We start from the raw sequence: 22699 nt of genomic DNA, 5'->3' as shown, positions 1-22699 counted from the left end.
CTACATTTGAGTGAGTCATGGTTCATATCATTTTTTTTATATATATAATCTACTTATAATGACTTCGATAGTGGTCAACATAAAACGATCTGTTTAATAAGATGCAAATAAAAGATAACAGATTTGTGAATATAATAGAAAATATGTGAACAAAATTATAGATACCCATTTGCACGGCAAATACAATGATCTACAATCATATCAAGTAACGGTATTTAAAGCGAGAAGCACGAAGTTTTCAAGGAATTTCATAAATATTTCTTTATTAATTATAATTATTCTGGAGCTGTGTTTGGCCACCTCTGATCAAATGCACACAACCTTTCAACCACACCCTTCAAAACACTTTACAACACGGCATAATTAAACATATCTGGAAGCAGAGCGAGCGGTTACGTGTTGGTGGGGATCTGAGGTAATTTGGTTGAGTGATGTGAATGTCGTGAATGAACTGTGCTTGCTCTATCATCAGAAAGCTGAACTCTAAGTTTGTTGGTGCTTAAGCCACCACTTCCGATGGTGGTCGTTTTGCTTGAATTTCTAGATGATGAGGATGATGTTCGAAGACCAGAAGACTGAGTATCGCTCTTGTCTGCAGGAGGCCTTGGAAGTCGTCTCCTAAGCCAAGCGTGTCTCAAGGCTGCAGCAGGTGTCATCCTCGCGTCTGGATCCCACTCTAAACACCGTCGTATAAAATCCAAAAACAGAGGGTCATCACAGCCTTTGAGGGCTCGTCTTAGCTCTTTGGAACCTGGAGGCCCCCGTGTTTTACCTCTCCGAGACATCCCCCCACCCAACACTGTTGTTCCATCAGGAAGAGTGGTAGCACTGCAGTAACGTGGATATCCCTTGGAACTGATGAAGTTTTTTGAACGCTTTGACAGATCCAAAAGTTTCTGTGGTGGCATACCCAGTAATTCGATGATACAGGCTAGCTGGTCCCCTTCATCTTCACCAGGTAGTAGTGGAAACCCAGTTAGCAATTCTGCCAAAATACAGCCCAAACTCCACATGTCAATTGGCATACCATAACGTGCTCCTAGAATCACTTCTGGAGCACGATAAAACCGGGATTGGATGTATGTGTAAACACGCTGGTGTTCGTAACAACTGGACCCAAAATCGATAACCTGAAACAGCAATAACTTTGTTAATGTTTGTAAATCTTATTATCATCATTTAATAGAAACTATATATTTTATAAAGCACTCGTATTCATCAAACCACAGAAATACTGGATTATATTATGTTGCATAAATTTGTAACCATTTTTAGTATTATAGTGACATACCTGAACCATAAGATGTCAACAAGAAATATGTCTGCACAAATATTCAAATATTTAATTTAAGAAAACGTCGCAAACTCTTAATATTGAATCTGTATGTTATAGGCTACTCAAATACAATGCCATCTAATATCTAATAAAAAATTAAAATGTTCACTACTTTCTATCCTTTCAGTTTGCTTTGTTGTAATCAATTTACCACAATGGCATCAAATGTAACATGCACTAGCAATATTTCATTACATTGTCAAGAAACAGAATATTAAAAACCATTAGACAGAATGGAACATTTTGAACACTTTGTATTTTAACATTTCTCACTGATATTTATTGCATGTCAGACTCAAAGTGTATGGAAGATGCATTCCATTACTGCTAATGCTACTATTAAAAGTAATGCTAATATATATAATATCTCTTACTATCTATTTAGCTGCTAATTTTCCTAAGATAATAGTGATTGAACATTCATGGTGCAATTCATGTAAAACACTTTTGCCCCATTCTATTTTCTGTCACAATATAGGAAATCCATATATAAGGCTAAGTGTTCAAGACTGATTCTTGAAGAACAGCGTTATAAACATGGGAAAAATTATTTAACAAATGATTTTTAGTGGATGTGTACTATAAATAATCTTTGTAGAATTTTGCATCATAAGTTACATGTATCTGACCTGGCATAACGCCAGTATATTTGCATTAGGCTTCACAATTTACAATTAATACTTCAGTACTTGCGTAGGCTACTGGAATGATGTCATAGCAAATCTGTGGCAGTATTTTTCTTTTATGTATCTTTTCCATACAACAGTAACAGTGCATGAGTGCTGTTACAGCTTCAATCTTGATCAAGTATTCTTATGGGCTACAATAAACAGTATTATTTTCCGAATGCACTTATCACAATTTGACGTTTGTTACTTGTGTTACTGTATTATATTAAGTTAAATATGACTGGAAGACAAGCACTGCAATGGCTAGTTGAGTGTGATGAACAAGAACAAGAAACTGATGATGACACAATCAAGACAATGATGGTGAAAGAGAAATCGAAGATGAAGAGGGTGAAAATGATTACTATGCTGGTAAAGACTTAATGAAATGGAGTAAAGAACTTCCAACCAGGAACACAAACTCATATCATTTTGCATTTTATAGGGCCAAAAATGCGAAATCGGCAAAGATTTTTATACATTGTTTCAATTTATTCCTTGGTGATTCAATTGCAAGAATAATTACTGCTTCAACAAACATCAAAATTGAGCAAATGAAAGGAAACTTCAAACGTCACAGAGATGCCAAATTGACGACTGAAATTCTGCATCTAACTGGTGTTACAAATTCTGACAGAGGTAATATTCATGAATACTAGTATATGGGACACAAAAGAAATAGGAACAGAGGCTAATTTATGTGACAATTTCTTATAGTAGATTTCGATTCTTGCTATGCTGTTTGAAATTTTACAATATTAATGACCGTGATTAATGGAAGAAAAATTATAAACTTTCTGTCATTAAGGATGTGTCTGAAATTTCTGTAGAAAATTTTCAAAAGCATTTTGTTCACAGTTCACTTAACACTATAAGATCAACGACTTATGGCCATCAGAGGGCGATGTGGCTTCAAAATATTCATACCTAACAAGCTCACTAAGTATGCATTGAGTTTATATTTTTAATTGTTGCAGTTTATTAAAAACAGTTGTCTTAAAAGTACTGAAAAACCTTTTAAAATCTAGGATATGTAACAGTGTAACAGATCTATTAAAACCAATTTAAATTAAAATTAGATTAAAATAAAAAATTGATAATTACTGTATTTAAAAATACAAGCCAAAACTGAAATGGGCTACTAAGCACAAGCACATAAGTGTAAAATCAATGTAGATTCCTGTAATAAAAACCCAAATGTACGACATTTACATCTTCCGACACAAAAAGTAGGCTATATCATATCAATTTTATTTATTATACCTACTGCATATCGTAAATGTTGAGAAATTGCAGTTCTAGCAATGTAGCACAAAAAGAGGATTTAAAAATTTGGAACAAGAACTTAATTACGAGTAAAATGAAATTGCAATCCTCTTAAATTTGGAAGTATTTCATTAATATATATAGATACATACACTTATTACAATCTTCACACCCTTTGTACGAGGCAATACTTCCCCTGCTCAGTAATTTAATGCCAAGCTTCACATATAAATAAAAAATTTATTTCACTGTCTGGACAGAAACTGAAACATTCTATTTACATATGAAAAGAATCCATTTCACGTGCTTTATTTACCATTTACTTTCTATTTAGTTCCAAAGATTTGTATTATTTACTTAAGTAGGTCCTAATTAATCCCAATACATTTATTTATTTAATTATGTATTTATTTATTTATATTTCTATTAAATGCTTTAGAAAAACGTATTATGTTTCTCTCACGTGTTAAATTTTATATTACCTTGTCAACATGTTTTGGCCTGCTACTGGCCATCTTCAGTTCTGAAGATACTGGCCATCTTCAGTTCTGAAGATACTGGCCATCTTTAGTTCTGAAGATGGCCAATAATATAAATAATAATCCGTGGTGCTACAGCCCGTGAAGGGCCTAGACCGACCAGCTGGCTGCTGGCCTCACGCCCACATGCCAAAGCAGAGGTGGACGATCATCCAACCAGAATGGAGGTATCGTGTGGTTAGCACGATGATCCCCCCAGCCGTTATAGCTGGCATTCGCAACCGGATTTCACTACCTATCGTAGCTCCCCAAGTGCGTCACGATGCTGGGTGGGAAGATGGCCAATAGCAGGCCGAAATATATTAACAAGGTAATACAGTATAAAATTTAACATGTGAAAGAAACATAATACTTTTCCGAAGTGATATAGTGTTAAAAGTTGTGTAATCAAGATGTATAAACACTTTAGTTTAGAACACAAAATATTATTTCTTAATTTTTTAATATTATATCGAATTTATAAAACATTACAATGGAAATTTCACAATATCAGCAGTAGTGGCAAGTGGCAAAGAAAATATATCCAAATCATAACCTGGCTAATTCAAAGATTTAAAAAAAGATAATGTTACAGCACAATTTTGGTTACAATGTACAATATACAAGGATTGGGGCATAAGTTATTGTAACTATTTTTTTTTCTCAAGTTCAACCAGTGGTATCACGAGATGTATGTTGTATGGCATCCATAGTATGTGGTCACATCACTAGATGGCACTGTAATGTATGGTTATCCCACAAGTAGCAATGTGAATTCAATTGTGTGTCAACCATCATGCTGTGAATCCACAGTATGAGTATGATGGCAGTTTGATATGGTTATCACAAAGAGAGTGCCGTGCTGTTACAGGGAATTCCAGCTTAAGAAAAAAGCATTAGTCTCACTGGTACACTGTTGCCATAAGATAGCTCCGTCAGAAGAATGAGTGAGATATAGTCTCATTCTCTTCCTATCACATACAGTGTTCTCGCAAATTTATAGCACAAGATAGGTACGTCAAGTCTGCTCAAACGATAAAAAAAAAAAATTAATGCCATATTGATTCCTGAAAAAAACATATATTATATTTTATATACTACATTATAACTAGACGTCGGACATTTAGGCCATTACCCAACTTTTAGACACCTCAAATTGATCATAAGTAGGCACTGAAATACTGTTTTAGGTACTGATACCTAAAAAGTTACTGCAGTTGCAAATAATAGTACCAATAATAATAATAATAATAATAATAATAATAATAATAATAATAATAATAATGTGTCAAACATCAATAAGTTATTTTATTCGCTTAAGAAGCACTTATAATACAGATTTAAGATTATGTGTGGCACTTTTCCATCATTAATTGTTGTTAAGAACGGTTATAATGCAGATTTTAGATTATGTGCAGCACACATATTCCTTCATTAACTGTTCTGTTAAGAAGTGTTATAATACAGATTTTAGATTATGTGCAGCACACATTTTCCGTCATTAACTGTTCTGTTAAGAAGTGTTATAATACAGATTTTAGATTATGTGCAGCACACATTTTCCTTCATTAACTGTTCTGTTAAGAAGTGTTATAATACAGATTTTAGATTATGTGCAGCACACATTTTCCGTCATTAACTGTTCTGTTAAGAAGTGTTATAATACAGATTTTACATTATGTGCAGCACACATTTTCCGTCATTAACTGTTCTGTTAAGAAGTGTTGTAATACAGATTTTAGATTTTCCTTCATTAATTGTTCTGTTAAGAACTGTTATAATGAAGATTTTAGATTATGTGCAGCACACATTTTCCTTCATTAACTGTTCTGGTAAGAAGGGTTATAATACATATTTTAGATTATGTGCAGCACAGATTTTCCGTCATTAACTGTTCTGTTAAGAAAGGTTATAATACAGATTTTAGATTATGTGAACTACATGTTTTCCGTTATTAACTTCACACTATAATCAAACAAGAACTTAAGTTACATACCTACTGCCTTTGTTATTTTGCCGACAGTTAAATTTTGTGTAGCCTACTTTACATAATAAATGCAGGCAATGTTGTATTATGTTTTAACAGTGTGAAATCTAAGCCACAACTGTATCACCCTACTTGTCTCTTAAATTCCTCAGTGGGATGTTTGGCAAGAAAGCGGAAGGCTATTCCATTAATTTAGCTGTTATCCCATTACTCGTAAATTATATGTATGGTACTAACATATGGAAGTTCATCGAAAACTTGCAGAAGGATCAAAATGACAATCAGTTATTAATAAATCAATTAGGCCTAATGGCAGGTCATATGGCATAAAGAAGTCCTATGTTTTAAATTCAAGACATATTGAAGAAATGGTGCGGAATTACCATGTATATAGAGAAAACGGTGACGTTGACAGATATCTTAGAGGCATTAGTTATCGGTTAAAACTGTATGCAGAAGAACTTCCTTATGATGACAATGATAATGAAGCAAATTAATGTTATTTTTATAACTGAATTAACATATGCTACAATTACAGTTATTATGTAGTATTAAAATTCTAAAATAATGTACATCTGGTTGACTGTATTATTTACATCATATTAAAAGCAGACTGATGATTTTTCAAATTGGTTATTACTTCAGATGTGGATCTTTAAATTATGGACGAACTATCTGTGGACATAACTACAAATGGACCTGTAATGTAGTGGACTTTAAATAACTGGACCTATAAATTAATGGACTTTAATGTAAAGGACAGAAGAAACTGGACATATGGAGTGTGGACACAAAAAAATTGACATTTTGTCTGTGGACATATCATCCGTGTATCACTACAATTCCAAGTATACTGTGACTAATGTCCTCAATCACCTCCTTTCAAATTTTTTTTGTTTGCAAACTCATCAGAAGTACACCAAACTTACACTGACTTTAAATAAACACCTTCAGTTAAGAAAAAATATAAACTAAAACACACCCCAATCAAATTCTCAACACACAGATCAATTTCAGTACACACACACTATTCGACTCCACTTTTCAACACCTTTCAACAATCAAACGCACCCACATAACAGGCAGAGAAGTTCAAGATGACGCCGAGATCTAGTAGGCTCTGAGGATGGTGTGTGAAGCACCGAAACAGCTGTAAGCCGCACAAACTTACATAATTAACACGAGTAAGTCCACTAGTTAATTAATTAATTAATTAAAAATATAGTGCTTAACTACTACGGTACGACAGCCTGCTTTGGCCATGCAGAAGTGTATTTTGATGACAATTAACCAAGATGTACACATAGGCTAGTAATAAAGTCACCTAATCATCTTAGAACTAGAACCGAGCTTTCATGCTATACACTACCCTACATTTTTAACCTGGAATGAGTGAGTCGAGGAGAGGGAAAACAGGCAAGACGGATTTTGAATGAATAGCCATTCTATGCCACATTTGTCCAAGTTTACAAATTAGATACCATTATTGATCGAATGCAAATTGTATCATTTCATGTGCTTATTTCCTGTTAAATTCTCCCATAAACATAACAGTATTTTCTTGAGTAATTTAAGAAATTAAGCTGTAAGTAGTCAGAGAAAAAAAAATGAAGTTTTTCAAAGCATCACAGTACCGTCTACATACAGGAAAAATTATTTTATATGTTTCGCATGTGTTTTTCGCACTTATTTGTTTTATTTTTTCTCAAGTCCCAACAAAATTCCTATATTTTCCATGTTAAATTATTTCTGATACACGTTTTTTGTTTACTTTCTACATTTCCCAAAAGAAACAGAACATCATTTATACATTTTAAATATTCTTTTCTTGAAATTACGTTTGCTGTGAAAATATAACAACACGACAATATGGTATGTGTTCATTAAGACACGTCCTGGTTTGAAATTCCTGAAAATTCGAAGCTGCTGATGCTTGCCTCCAACAATCTTTTGTCCTTCCATGACTCTGTTACTGCTTTAAAAACAGTGAAATGTTTCGTAACATATCATCATGTAACCGAACAAATTATGGAACAGTTATCACAATTCGAGGGCATGGTTTATTACTTAGGAGCAAGCAGTCCAAAATTACTTTTTTGTAAAATAATCACATGTTACAGAAATGCTACTTCAGATATTATTAAATGTTAAGTATTTCAGTTTTACGTCTTTCTAACTCATGTGATCTTTCCTTCAGACTCCCTTAAAAATACAGAAATTAAGTTTTACTGTAATCCATGAATTGCTGTTGTTGTTTAGTCAACTGTCCGAAGACAGATCTGAACCTCACAAGTGATACCAACAAGGCATCACTTATGAGGCAACTACGCCAGGAGATAATGGAGTAGAGTGGTCAGTTCCTTCCCCCCTCCACTGCATACATCGCCGATTAGCTACATATTACGCTAATCAGACTTCAGATGCATACAAACAATTGTTCTTCCTCTGACATATATCGTCAAGTGAGATGTACTGCCTGATAATAGATGTACATATCAGCCAGAACCTCAATCAGAGGCAATTCATGACTTGATAAATGAATAAGAGATAATATAATCTGTAGCTATGAAGGACCAAGGCTGACCAGCTGACTGCACACCTTATGTTCACATTCCGCAGCAGAGGTGAACTATCATCCAAACAGAACGCGATATTGTGTGGTTATCATGATAATCCTCAACCCATTATAGCTGGTTTTCCAAACTGGATTTCACTACCAATTGTAGCTCTCCAAATTCATCACGACGTTCAGTGGACACCGGTCCCAACGACTGACCAAAATTTCGTGACAAATTTCCTTCCTCAAGACAGGAACCAGGACTCATTCCATAACGTGAATCCAGACATAATGCCTCAGATCACTATGCTACAGCCTGGGACGCATAAGAGGTAAAGCACTTGCAAGAAGTATGCAATACCTCTTTAAGGGTTCTCTATACCAGCTAATAAACTGTGATGTTAATTTGTTGTACAATTCAATAATATATGCAAACACAGTGGGTCACAACGAAAAATTGTCACCATTTTTCTCTCAATGCATAAAAAATCTGTAGGAAAAATTAAGGTAATATTTTGAAGTCTGGTTTTCCACTCTTCAGTACTATTCTAGAAATTCTTTAAATTAAACAAGAATAAGAGGCCTCCAAAAACATATCTGCTACAGAGCAAACATTTGTTGTATTATTACGGTTTTGTAACACAAATACGCAATATTGCAGTACTGAGGGGTAGGTAATCGATTGCGAGATTTTTTGCATGAATTATACCAGAAAAGTGTTTTCTGGCATATTGCTTGTGTAGAGTCCTTTCAGTTATTTTATGAGTACTGAACCAATTTTGTTCCTATTTAATACTTACTAGTTAACCAGGTAGCATCATCTACTTCAAAGAGTGGGGCTATTGGGCCTTCTGGCCCATTCCATCCTCACTCTTGTGAGATTTGTGAACCAACACTAGACATTCACAAGTAGTGGGAGACTCTGGTCATATGATCAGCATGGTGCAAGGTCAATGCTGACAACACAGGAAAAACACAAGACAAGGAATATACACCTAGTCCCTACTGAAGGAAGATAAAACTATCCAGGAAAAATTTACATGAAATAATTTTTACAACCAAGAAGAATGTGGCATTGTATTTTGAGACTGTTAGATAAATGCAGCACAAAATGACTATTTACTTGGGATCTGTACATAAAATTAGTGACGAATAAGACAGTATATACATTACACACTGACACAAGTATAAAAGGAATTAGATACAGACATAAATACACAGATTGTCATTAATGATTTACTGCAGTACAGAACGAAGCTAGGCCTACTCTACCACCATCACAATTATTAATTTCATAATGGGTGCAGTTTGTAGGAGGATGGGGTTTGTTCCCCTCTGTCAAACGAACCAAACGCCCCTCTGCTCATAACCTATTCATCCCAGTCACGAATTATAATTTTATTCTCCCCTCTCTGGCATTTTTAAGAAATAAATTTGTGAACACGTATACTTTCGCATACAATTATTGTTGTTATTATTATTACTATTATTATTATTGTTATTATCATCATCATCATTATTACTATTCAAACCTTAGTCCATAGCTCACCAAAAGAGTGCTGCGTTAGTGTCTTAAAAATACTAAAATATTTACGGGTGTATTTAACAAGTAGCCAACAAAGAACAAGAATAATTTCAGGGATTCAGATTCAGATTTCTGCAATAATTAGTGGATCTGAAGACAGGTTTATGATTAGTTTTCTTTGAGGATGATTTGATTGTGCTTTTATGTAAACGAGTTTATCACAAAGTGAATGAAAGTAAAATTGCTTCAAAGAAGATTGTACAATGAAAATACAAACATCATGTGGACGTGATAGAGAAGTTGTGATAGTAGCAGTTGTTGATTGCAAAGGAAGATTTGGTTGTTTGTTTTGTGATCTGGAAAGACTTCAGAAACAGCTTACAGATATCTGTTCATTACTGTAGACAATCTGACTGGAAATTCATAATGAATACCCATTACATTAATTTCCCTTTAGGTAAAATATTAAGTAACTTAGTATACTGGTAGTAGATAATCTGAGAATATTATTTAATTTATTTTTTGTATGGAAATATATTAATTAAAATTTGCATATGTGATTTTTTTCCATGATTTTAGCTTTTTTTTTTTTTGCCAAAAATTTCAGATAAAACTTTAATCTTTCAGACAGAGAAAGAGAGAGAGAGAGAGAGAGAGAGAGAGGAAGGGAGTCATTTTCCTCTGAAAAAATAGCAAACTATGCTATACACTTGTTTCACAGTTCAGTTCATCATGGTAATATAGTGAAAATATCTATTTTTCTATTTGAATTTTTTTAAGTGAGAAGCATAAGAGTAGAAACCGATACTTCTAAAAGGGACAATTTCAAAATAAAACCATTTTTACATAGTTCTATCTCTAATCAAGAACATCAGACAGAAGAATATATCTTGGAGATATTCATTTAAACTAATTGCAAAATTAAAGAAGTAATGAGTCGATACAAAAATACAGACGTGGACAAATTATTAGCAAAATTGAAGATTTTTATTACATATTTTTACAAAATATGATTCTTCAATTTAGACTACAGTTAACATTTTTGTGTATTTCCAAATTATTAGCAAAATTGAAGATTTGTATTGTATATTTTTTCAAAATTTAACTCCTCAATGTGGACTACATTTCATATTTTTGCATATTTACAAATTATTAGCAAAATTGAAGGTTTTTATTGTATATTTTTGCAAAATTCGATTTTTCAATTTGGACTACAGCTGACATTTTCGATATTTCCAAATTATTAGCAAAACTGAAGATTTTTGTTTTATATTTTTACAAAATTTGACTCTTCAATGCAGTTGACATTTTTGCTAATTTACAAATTATTATCAAAATTGAAGATTTTGATTATATATCTTTACAAAACTCGACTCTTCAATTTAAACTACAGTTGACATTTTTGCATATTTCTGTCTTCTGTAATGATGGAAATATGCAAAATTGTCAGCTGTAGTCTAAATTGAAAAGTCAAATTTTGTAAACAGAATTATCATAAAAATCGTCAATTTTTGTTAATAATTTGTCCACGTCTGTAAGAGTGAGAATACAGATAGATCTTTTTATAACTTTATTTTTTGTGTAGAATAAGTTACGAATGAACTTTCGGAATTTACATTTGTTTCTCGCAACAAATAATTTACATGCACCCTAAGTCGATCTTTCTAAGAGGATTATTTGAAAAGCCTTCATAAAAGCTTTTTATGTTGCCATTTAATACACCTATGTAAATGTCCATAATACAGCACATACTTATCTTTCCGCGCTCGCATGCATGTAGCTGTGCTGTGCACTGCACATCTGCTCTACATCCTAGAGCATGGAAAGATAAAATGTATGCACTATAGCATTAATTTAGTTTCATATGGTTAACAGAAAGATGATACACTCCTACTCCTATCTACTCCTCTCTCTCTCTCTCTCTGCACACACATGCACATTCCACGTCACATTACAGTAATGTCTGAGTAGGCCAGCTATCACAGCAACCACAGCCACAATGCTGTCATATGACTTTGCAGTTGAGGTTCCAGTAATGTCCCATGCAATGGATGAAATGAAAAAATTAAAAGTTTAAATAAACTATTACTTACTTCCAACGAAACTAAGGTATTTCGAGTTTTCAGTCTATTAATCTGATTAACGTGGCTAACAGGTGCTCAGCCTCTTCCACTAAATAAGACTGTACTAGTGAAGAGAGAAAATGAATACCAGATGGACAGACCAAATTTGTGTGTGTGTCTGTACATGTATTTAATGTATTGTATGTTGACTTTTCCCTTGTTAAAATGCTGCCAAAGTTATAATAATGCAATGCTTATGTCAAAAACATGCTGTAATACGAAGAATACTTGGGGGAAAAGTAGTACAATCTCAAACATAATCAGCCAGATACAGAAAGGAACTTTTAATTCACAAAAACGTCTTGTCAATAGTAAAGGTAAGAAATATTTCCAATATACTGTACAGTGTATTCTGTCATGAAACCGGTAATCTTTGCAAGCATGTTCAGATGATCATTCTAAGCAAAATTTCATAATACACCATAAATTGATTTGACTTTATTCCCAAGATATGGATTCAAATGAAAATGCACTAGAGATATCGTCCAAAAAGTTGAAATGCCCTTGTTTCTATTATGTAATGACAAAGGATGCATTATACACAGTAACTGATGTCAGTGTTACTGGCTGTGATAACAGATGTAACACCACTCTTCAGTTTGTATCAGTGCTAAATACCTGGAATTTATTCAAATGAGGAATACACTGACATACTCTTTGTGTGTTTTTTCACCACCTTTTCATTCATGCCTCACTCACACAAACTGAAGATTAACGTTATTCACGTATGTTATCCTGGCCTATCACAATGATGCCAGTTACACTAATGCACCCTCTATTGACAATTAGCACAGACAGACAATTGACAGACCTCACTGGAGTTCACATATTCGTCCAATAACTGCAGTGTGGTGCAGTGCTATGATATTTCAATCCATATCCTGGGAATATGGGAGGAGTTATAGTAGGAGGAAGAAGAATAAAGTGCCCAAGGTTTGCTGCTAATATAGCATTGTTAGCAGAAGAGGAAATGATGATAAAAGATATTCTACTGGAGCTAAATGACAGCTGTGAGCAGTATGGGATGAAGATTAATGCAAATAAGACGAAGAGCATGGTCATAGGAAGAAAAATACAGAAGATAAACTTGCGAATTCTAAATGAGGCAGTAGAGCAAGTGGACAGCTTCAAATACTTGGGGTATACTATAAGCAGTAACATGAGCTGCTGCCAGAAAGTCAAAAGGAGGATAGCAATGGCCAAGGAAGCTTTTAATAGAAAAAGGAGCATTTTCTGCGGACCTCTGGAGGAAGAGACTAGTGAAGTGCTTTGTATGGAGTGTGGCATTGTATGAGGCAGGAACATGGACATTACGACGAAGTGAAGAGAAGCGAATAGAAGCATTTGAAATGTGGATATGGAGAAGAATGGAACGTGTGAAGTGGACAGACAGAATAAGAAATGAAGCTGTGTTGCAAAGAGTGGGTGAAGAAAGAATGAAGCTGAAACTGATCAGAAAGAGGAAAGGGAATTAAATGAGTCACTGGCTGAGAAGAAACTCCCTACTGAAGGATGCAGTGGAAGGAATGGTGAAGGGAGAAGAGTTCGGGGTAGAAGAAGATATCAGATCATAAACGAGATTAAGATATTATATGAATATATGAGGAAACGAAGAGGAAGGCAGAAAATTGGAAAGATTGGAGAAAGATGGGTTTGCAGTGAAAGACCTGCCCTTAGGCAGAACACTAAATGAATGAATCCTGGGAATGAAGCCAAACCAATCTATGGTGTATTATGATTTCTTGCTTAGAATGACCATCCGAACATGCTGGCAAACCTTGTTGGATTGTATATTTATTACTACAATATTACTTCAATAATGAGATCAGTACAGTATATTAAATAACAAAATTTGGCGTCAAGAAAGTGACACAATGTATATTTCCCTTCATATGTTTCATGTACTTTGCAATAATTCACCCCTTTATCATGTTATCAATAAGACTTCTCTGTTAGGGCTTTACTTTCTTCAACTAAAATTTACAAGGCACATGAATGACAAATTACTGTGCAACCATAAATGAAAATAAATCATTTTCTACACTGCACGCAAAATACATTTTTGTAACCCAAAAAGTATGAGAACCGATTTCTATTATAAACCATATACCTTGTTCATATGTACCTAAGTTGTTATTCACGAATTTTTCATGATACAGCTCTCCAATATTTTGTAATCAATTCTACAATTACTTTGCCATTTACGAAAATCAGTATTCAAAACTGATAGAACAAAGTATACAAGTTCTTCAAAATATCATTCTAATTATGTATATGATTTACTTATAAAGCAAACACTATGAAAGCAAAACGTTCAAGAGGATAGATATTTTGTGAACTATTTTCTGTGAATATAGAAGTTGTATTTTAGGGCTGCCATATTTAAAAAGTGAAAATTCAAGACACCTTACTTTCACCTTCAAATGTGCGAAATGAAAAAGAGGAAAAAACACATTACCTTTTTTTGCATTTGATGATGTCATAAATACAAAATAACCTGAATGATTTAATCAATCAAAGTACTGTACTTTTATTTACTAATATACATATCTGTAGCATGTAACACAAAATAGTACAATATTTCCAGCTCATAATTTTCTATTTTATCAATATTTTCCAACAATTGCTATTGTTGCGTACGCAATATAATTTGTAATCTAATAGCAAGAATTGCCAACAAGAAACGTAAAAAATTCAAGTGCTGAACAGTTGAGTAAACTATGTGGGATAGAGAAGAAATTATGGCATTTTACACAAATTTTAAATGTAACAAATACTGGAATATAAACACAAGTGTCAAAATACTGGCATCAACAAATTAACCGAATGTCCAGAGCAAGAATGTGAAAGAAAATGATGATCACAGAACACTCTTTGAAGAGAATACTTTTTGTAGACAACTATTAAGAATAAGACAAAGCAAACAAACAGGTATGAAAGAAAAAAATACACACGCGCGCGCGCACGCACGCACACACACACACACACACACAACCCCCCCACGCCATAGCATTGTGGTCTAAGATATCATGCTTGGACTCACATTACAGAATGAGCACTGGTTCGAGCCCTCATGGAAGGAATTTTCTCACAAAATTTGGGCCAGTGTACGGGACTGTTGCCTACCCAGCATTGTGATAGATTTGGGAAGTGTAATGTGTCAAATTATGTATTATAGAGCAGCATCATGATCTATGACATCATGCCTGCTGGACTTGTGTTATGGAATACACGCTGGTTCGATTCAAGGAAAAAAATTTTTCTCATGAAATTTCGGCCAGTGGCCACTGGTGCCCACTCAGCATCGTGATGAATTTTGGCAGGTACAATAGGTAGTGATCCAGTTACGAAAACCAGCTATAAAATTGGGTGAATCGTCGTGCTAACCACAGGATACCACCATTCTGGTTAAACGATCGTTCATCTCTGCTGAAGCATGTGGATGTGAGGCCAGCAGTTGGCTGGTCGGCCTTGGCCCTTCATGGGCATCGCACCACGGATTTTATAATAATAATAATAATAATAATAATAATAATAATAATAATAATAATAATAATAATGGCTTTATTTAACCTGGCAGAGTTAAGGCTGTAAGGCCTTCTCTTACACTCTTACACTCAACCAGGATTAAAACTTGCTTACATAGTTGAACATAAAACTGGATCGGAATTAAGTAATTACAAACTGATACAATTTAGGTACATAATGAGATCAAAAGAGGTAGTTACATAAAAATTTACCTCATAAAATAAAAATAAACATAGTGGAATACATATTAATGTTGTTAGAATCAAATACGAATCACATAAAAACAGAAGCCGATAATTCAATAAAAAAATGTACACAGTAAAAATAAAAATAAACACATTAGTATACATATTAGTATTAGATTACAATTAAGTAGGATTTACATAATTAAACCAGAAACCGACAATCGAATAAAATGTACACAAAAAAAATAGATTGATAATAAAAAAACAACACAGTGGGATACATATTGGCGTTAAGTGATAAATAAACACGATTTAGAAAATAAAAATAAGAATAAATACAGTGGAACACATTCCATTAAATATTTGCAACGCGTTAGGTCTGGCAACTCATCATAAGATATTATTCTTCTGAATTAAAACATCACTGTATCACGTTTTCTTGACCAAACTGAGAGTCTGCAATGACAAAGATTTTTTTATCTAGCTACATGCCATATAACTAAAAAACTGTTTACCTACAGGACAACAGAATATACTTGGTTATGTCTAGTTTTCAGTTTCCCTTTCACAATTCTGTTGCATGATATGGAACACTGCTTAACATAATCAATAGGTCATGATGAATGATTTGAACTTCCCGCTTATCAAGTAGTTTCTATTCACATACAATATTCAAGAGAACAGAGAAGGAATAGAATAGAGAGTAGAGTAAGATATGATTGTCTTCGTTTCAATCTCCAACATTATGGAATAAACTTACTGTGGTGCCATACAGTTTCTGTAATTGTGTCGTTAAATAAAACACTATTCATTAAGTGCATTTGGTACTTAAGCATAGTAGACACCTGAATGTGCATGTAAGAATTTTAAAACATTGTCAGTGGTGCAAATACTGAAACACGCATTCCTCTTTGACTTCAAAATTATTCACATTTGCTTCTACTAGATCCAATACTATACAACTATGGTAATACGATTATGATCATTGATTATTTCTGACGTAGAAGTGGACCTAGAAATCTTAATCTAAACTGTGTCAAGAAGGTTAACACAGTCTCCTACTTTTTAATACCGGTATACAAATTTGTCAGCACGTTAGAGAGATTAATTAAATAATATGCATGAATATGTGCACACCATGTCATCCATATTTATCATTATAATGTATTTCAGAATTGTAACATAATTAACTCTCTCAATAACTCAATACGGATGAGTGTGTGTGATGTAAAAGACAGCATATCATACATAATGAAGCTGGAACTGACAGTAACATCAGTAACGATGTGAATCAGTAATACTCAATATGCTGAAGTCATGCATACATTTATTTATTTCTGCCACTCCCTCCCTCATAGATGCAAGCACACATGCACTAGTACATCTCAGCTAAGGTTTTGATCTAAATTCCGATACATACACACGCACAATTTAACTACATTTCACACGAGAAGACCCCTGTATTTTAAACATCTGAATCAAATAGGTATTTATTCATTTTAATGCAAGCAAATAATATTTATATTACAAGCCTATCCGATGAGCACAATACATGGCAAATTTGTGCAATAAAAAATAAGTTAGATTATCTATTACAGTATTGTCTTAACACGTATGTCTGCAATACGCAATATATGAATACATGAATTAAAAATTGCATGAAAATTCCTTAAATAAGTGGCCTACTTAATTTATCCAATTTGCTCTTTCAATGTATACTAACTTCCAAATTCTATAACATACAAATGTGATAGGTACGATATAAAAAAGAATTATGCTGCAAAAAGTGCCAAAAAGGCCTCTGTGCATATGTATAATAATAGTAATAATAATAATAATAATAATCATAATAATTTATTTTATTTTATTTTACCTGGCAGAGTTAAGGCCTTAAGGCCTTCTCTTACATTCAACCATATATGTGTATAGATTTTTCCCTCACTCTACTTCACGGAATTTGTTCATATTCATTATTTACATGTCAATTCACTTGGAGAGGTATCAACATGAAATATGGCATATATTTTTTTATTCCAAAAGTAACGTAAGATTACGTGAAGTCTATCAAAATTGCACTAAACAATGACACCCAAAATAGTCTCCTCCATTGATTTTCTGATAGACTTTATATTACATACAAAGTACAGTAATGTTAATTGGAAGTAATCATACAACCCGTTAGGACTACGAGTACGGTAATAATTGCCATTACGTAGGTGTTACGTGACAATAATCGGGCAAGTTTAATAAAATTAAACTCTCAAGGTGTACTGATTAATAAGCGCTTAGGAGAACTGTTGATAGTGAGAGCTTTCACAGTTTTGTATAACAGAGATGTTTAAATGTTATGTTATGGTTTATTTAACGACGCTCGCAACTGCAGAGGTTATATCAGCGTCGCTATATCAGAGATCCCTGGGGCACAGATAGAGTAGGTAGTGTACCCAACGCTTATAACATTGTAATTCTGTAATTGAAGGGAAATGGAAGAAAGTGATCGCAAATAATTTGGCAAAGTTTCCTTTTAAAAAAGTAGTAAAACTAATTGCTGCATAATATGCGTAATAAGAAATTGTAATTCAATGACACAGCATGTAATGTACAATGAATTTCAGATGAATTATTTAAACATCTTGTTCGTAGTTCATGACGACATTATGTTGGCAATGAAGAATCGGAGTAAATCTCGCACAATAAAAAAAAGTGGCATTCGTCTTTGTTTCCAACATTGATTATTGATTTTTCTTAATATAACTTCCATATGGAACATAGAGGTTTCGTAAGGTTGATAGCCTCTTTCGTAGTGTAAGACATATTGGTATAGCTAGGAATTCAAACAAAAGATTAAAAAAATATAATATGCAGAATTACTGTTGGCAAAACATTCTATTACATCAAAGAAAAAAATCGTAAAACTACATACATTACAAAATGCACACATACAATTGAGATACAAGTGGAGTGAATACCGCAACAGCCAGGGAAAACAAATATATGTAAATTCGAAAATACAAAATATTCTCAGACTGATATATTATTGGGCTATTTCTGGGCTCAGAGTGAGTACCACATCACTTGAATTTCATCACTGTCTTTCTTTCATGAAATTTAGGCCAACAGATCTGTTCTACTCTAATGTCATCTCTTCCTTGGTCTGCACAACCGTTTCTTTCCTGTAAGCTCGTAATTTTTTATGAGTTTTGTGCTTGGAATTTAAATAAATAAAACTACATGCAACCGATGTTCAAATACTGCTCCATGTTTGTAAATAAAGTTATAAAGGGACATTTTAAATAGATTTGTTAGAATTCATTCACTTCATTGTCTATTCTGAACCATACACACTCGGGTAATCTCTTCTAATTTCAGTATGTTCTACAACAACCGTACTTCCACAAATTCACAGTTCTTTCTTCCAGTGAGAAATGAAAGAGTACCGTATTTTTATTCCTAGTCCACAATTTTAATGGCGTGTTTTATACACTTAAAAAATTGGGAGTATTTCTTCGTGGTAAATTTAATCTAAAAACTATAATGCAATACACCCATTTGTACTTCACATTATGTAATATTTTGTGATGGTGGTTGCGAACAATCTGCCAATAACTCCTAACAGGGTTGTTGTCAGGGCTGTCAGATTCTCTCATCAGGAATCCCGCACAGGTGATGATACTGCTTTCCTACCTTAACGTTACTACACAGTTGAATTAATTCAATTTGTAATACAACTGCATTTATTCGTTTTATGCATTTCAACTAATTATACAGGGCTCCAACTTTTAATTTTGTTACATTTTTCCTACATTATGAAATTTCCTTTGAAGGCGCCAGGTGGCATTAATGACGGCACTGAACAAAGGTTGGGCATTGTCTTAAAAAATGAAGAAGGAATTTTAAAAACAATTGTTAGAAATGTACTTTTTTTTTTTTTTTTTCCATTCTGGAACAAATGTAAGTCAACCTAGGACACTGGACACACATTAAAATCGAGAACAATCCTAAGAAATCCAAGACGTCTGGCAACCTTGCTTGTTGTTTAGTCACCTGTCCATAGACAGGTTGAAACCTCATAAGTGACACCAGTAAGACAACACTCACTAGGTAACTAAGCCAAGAGATAATGGGGTAGGTTGGCCAGTTCCTTTCCTGCTCCATTGCAGACATTGCTAACTAGTAACATATTTCACTAATCAGAATTAAGTCTCCCAGTATTTAGAAAGGTATCTCATTTTCTACAATTGTTGTAATTCAAAACACTGTACAACTCAAATAGAGAAAATGTCAATTTTAAATCACCTTCCTCCTATCTTCCCAATATGAACTTGTTGCGCCCCCTATTCTTTTGTTTTCCTTTGATTAAAATAATATATTTTAATAAACATTTAGCATTCACTGCAGAGTTGAGATCTTCTCATGCGTCACAGTTACTGGAGTTCAGCATTTTCATAACATGTAGATAATGTGCTATACAATCCATATTTGTATATTTTTTTTTCGGATATTACCTATTCCTAAGCAGAATTGAAATTCGCGGACGGCACAGAACAAATGCACCACGCACCATCTTTAGAATTGAGGAGTGTGCAGATTTAAGGAAATACTCTCCTACAGTTTTAAGTTCGTATTTTTATGTTTACATGTTAATCTAAATGTTACTTAACGAAAATATAGTTTTGTTTCATTTCATAGAGTCTATTAAATTGTTGCATTACATGACACAATATTGTAAATTATAACAAATGTAATAATAGATATTCATTAAAATGTTGGAAAAGTAATTCTTTAATTATCTTACACATACATAGGCTACACTGTAATATATTATTATCATTATTATTATTATTATTATTATTATTATTATTATTATTATTATTATGTCGATTGCATAACAACTGCAGTAAAATGTCCGTCTTTGATATTTTTAAAATCTGGCAAACCTATAGTCCACACAACAATTTTTATAACGTCTGAGACCTGCCCAAAATATTAATATTTAGGCCGTGTCTCAAAGCTCAAGTCCATACTACACACTAGTGACTACCAACTAGGTGACTTGTAAACTACTCACTAGGGAGCTTTGGAAATGTATGCTTGAAACACGGCCTTCTTCATAGACTATTTTTCTAAAAACCATGATATCACGGTGCAGCACTGAATTGAGAAGGCAGTGTCCTAATGCAGTTTCATTACGAGTTATGTAGAGAAATAAGAGATTAATATATTGCAATAATGTTTAAACCATTGTACAGAAGGTACTAACAATGTCAGTGTTCAAAGTTAACGTGTTATTCTACATTATATTTACATTATTTCACTTGCAAAGTATTTTAAGATTTAATAACCCCAATTGCTGATGAGGCATCCATGTTTGTTTAGTGAACAAGTCAACAATCAAGCAAGCATTTTCGTTTACTAGCTACTACGAACTTGGTTGCTATGTACTATGTAGCTTTGGATCATAACTTCTGACGTCACATCCTGCTCTTTAGTCAACAATCTAGTTCACTTCAGCTGAAAATGTAGCTTTGAGACACGGCCTTAGTACTAAGCACCTTTACTTTCATTCTCTTTAAGTTAAGCTTTCCTACTGCTGAAATAGTTGTCAAACAAGTACCGAAAGCATTATTGCATATAAACTTTAAACAAAATTATTTATACCAGAACACATAATTCTTAAGTGTTACATGCACAAAATTGAACAATTTGAATTATGTATTCATAATATTACAACAGTATATTTCTTTTATTAACTTTCCTTAAAGAATGCACTTTTGCATTTGTGTTCAAATACCCTACATTGTGTCCCGCTTAGAGGGATTGAGAAATAAGTGCTATTTTGAAGTATAAATAATGGTTTTATAACATAACTTCTCCGAGTTTCGGAGAATGGTCAGTGCAACTCGACGTATGCACCTTGAGCTACCCTGAAGACATCCAAAAGGTACTCAACCTTCTACCAAGGGTTTCATAACATTTATGGAGTGATTAGCACAGCTGCATTTATAATGTGTTGTCTCAGTTTTTCCAAAGTGTCAACTGTATCACATTGGTACACAACATTCGTCATAAAGTCCCAGAAAAAGGTAAATGGGCGTCAAGTCGGGTGACCTAGGTGGTCACGTAAGGGTTCTCCTTTTCCGATAAACCTATTGTGAAAGTTTGCATTCAAGAAGCCACACACTGCTCCATAGTAATGGGGTGGAGCCCCATGTTGCTGAAAAACTGATCCTGGGGGAGTTGATCACCAACAAAAGTTCTGCACATGTTCAGATACACATTCCCTTTGATTGTCGCCTCGATGAAGGAGAATGGTCCAATGACGGAATGTTCTACTGAATGGCGCCAGGCTCGTTTCCACGAGAAACATTAGTGCGCATGCGCATGAACATGCATTTTTTTTAAAACTATTGGTGCATAAACCTGGACAGTTTCAGCATCTTATCAGATGTAAATCAAAACAATATCTTCATCTGAGTTTAAATGGTATTATCGGCGCAGCCTCATGCTTAACATGCTGGCATCGGTGTGCTTTTAAAACATAATTTTACTGACCGATTGTTGCTCTGTACATTTCACTCTAAGCCTCACGGTGTCACATCTACTTCCTCGATAAGAATAAGCACTAGTTTGTTATATTGTTAAATGGCTATTATTATTATTATTATTATTATTATTATTATTATTATTATTATTATTATTAGTATTATTTCATATACGAGTACGTTCACATTCTTAACTCTTGATAATTCTTTAATAATAATTTTTAATCACATACCTTAATATGTTCGTCCTCAACACAAGACATTGCAACCTCGGTTTTAGTCCACGTGGATTAGACAAGTAGATGTCATTTTATAATGGAAGCAGCTTATTGGTTGCAACATTGAAATTGTGGCGATTGGAGCGGCGACATAAGAAATTAAAAACAATAATACAAGTATGAGACCGCGGCGATAATAAGCATTTATTTCTCGATCCCTCTAAGCGGGACGTATAAGAAGTCAAA

At 33.6% G+C, this 22699-nt stretch overlaps 1 protein-coding gene across 1 annotated transcript in view; it reads right to left on the bottom strand.

Moving 5' to 3' along the window:
- Nucleotides 1–271: 271 nt before the first annotated feature.
- Dyrk3 (Dual-specificity tyrosine phosphorylation-regulated kinase 3) overlaps nucleotides 272–22699 on the bottom strand; it is a 41011-nt gene continuing 18583 nt past the window's right edge. Inside the window, exon 2 of the mRNA XM_069836857.1 lies at nucleotides 272–1130. Within this exon, the coding sequence (XP_069692958.1) occupies nucleotides 393–1130 (738 nt within the window). The 3' untranslated portion in view covers nucleotides 272–392. The remainder of the gene's footprint in view (nucleotides 1131–22699) is intronic.

The sequence above is a fragment of the Periplaneta americana genome, chromosome 10, assembly GCF_040183065.1.
Source record: "Periplaneta americana isolate PAMFEO1 chromosome 10, P.americana_PAMFEO1_priV1, whole genome shotgun sequence".
In the NCBI taxonomy this organism is placed as follows: Eukaryota; Metazoa; Arthropoda; class Insecta; order Blattodea; family Blattidae; genus Periplaneta; species Periplaneta americana.
This window is presented reverse-complemented; position numbering and strand designations above follow the sequence as displayed.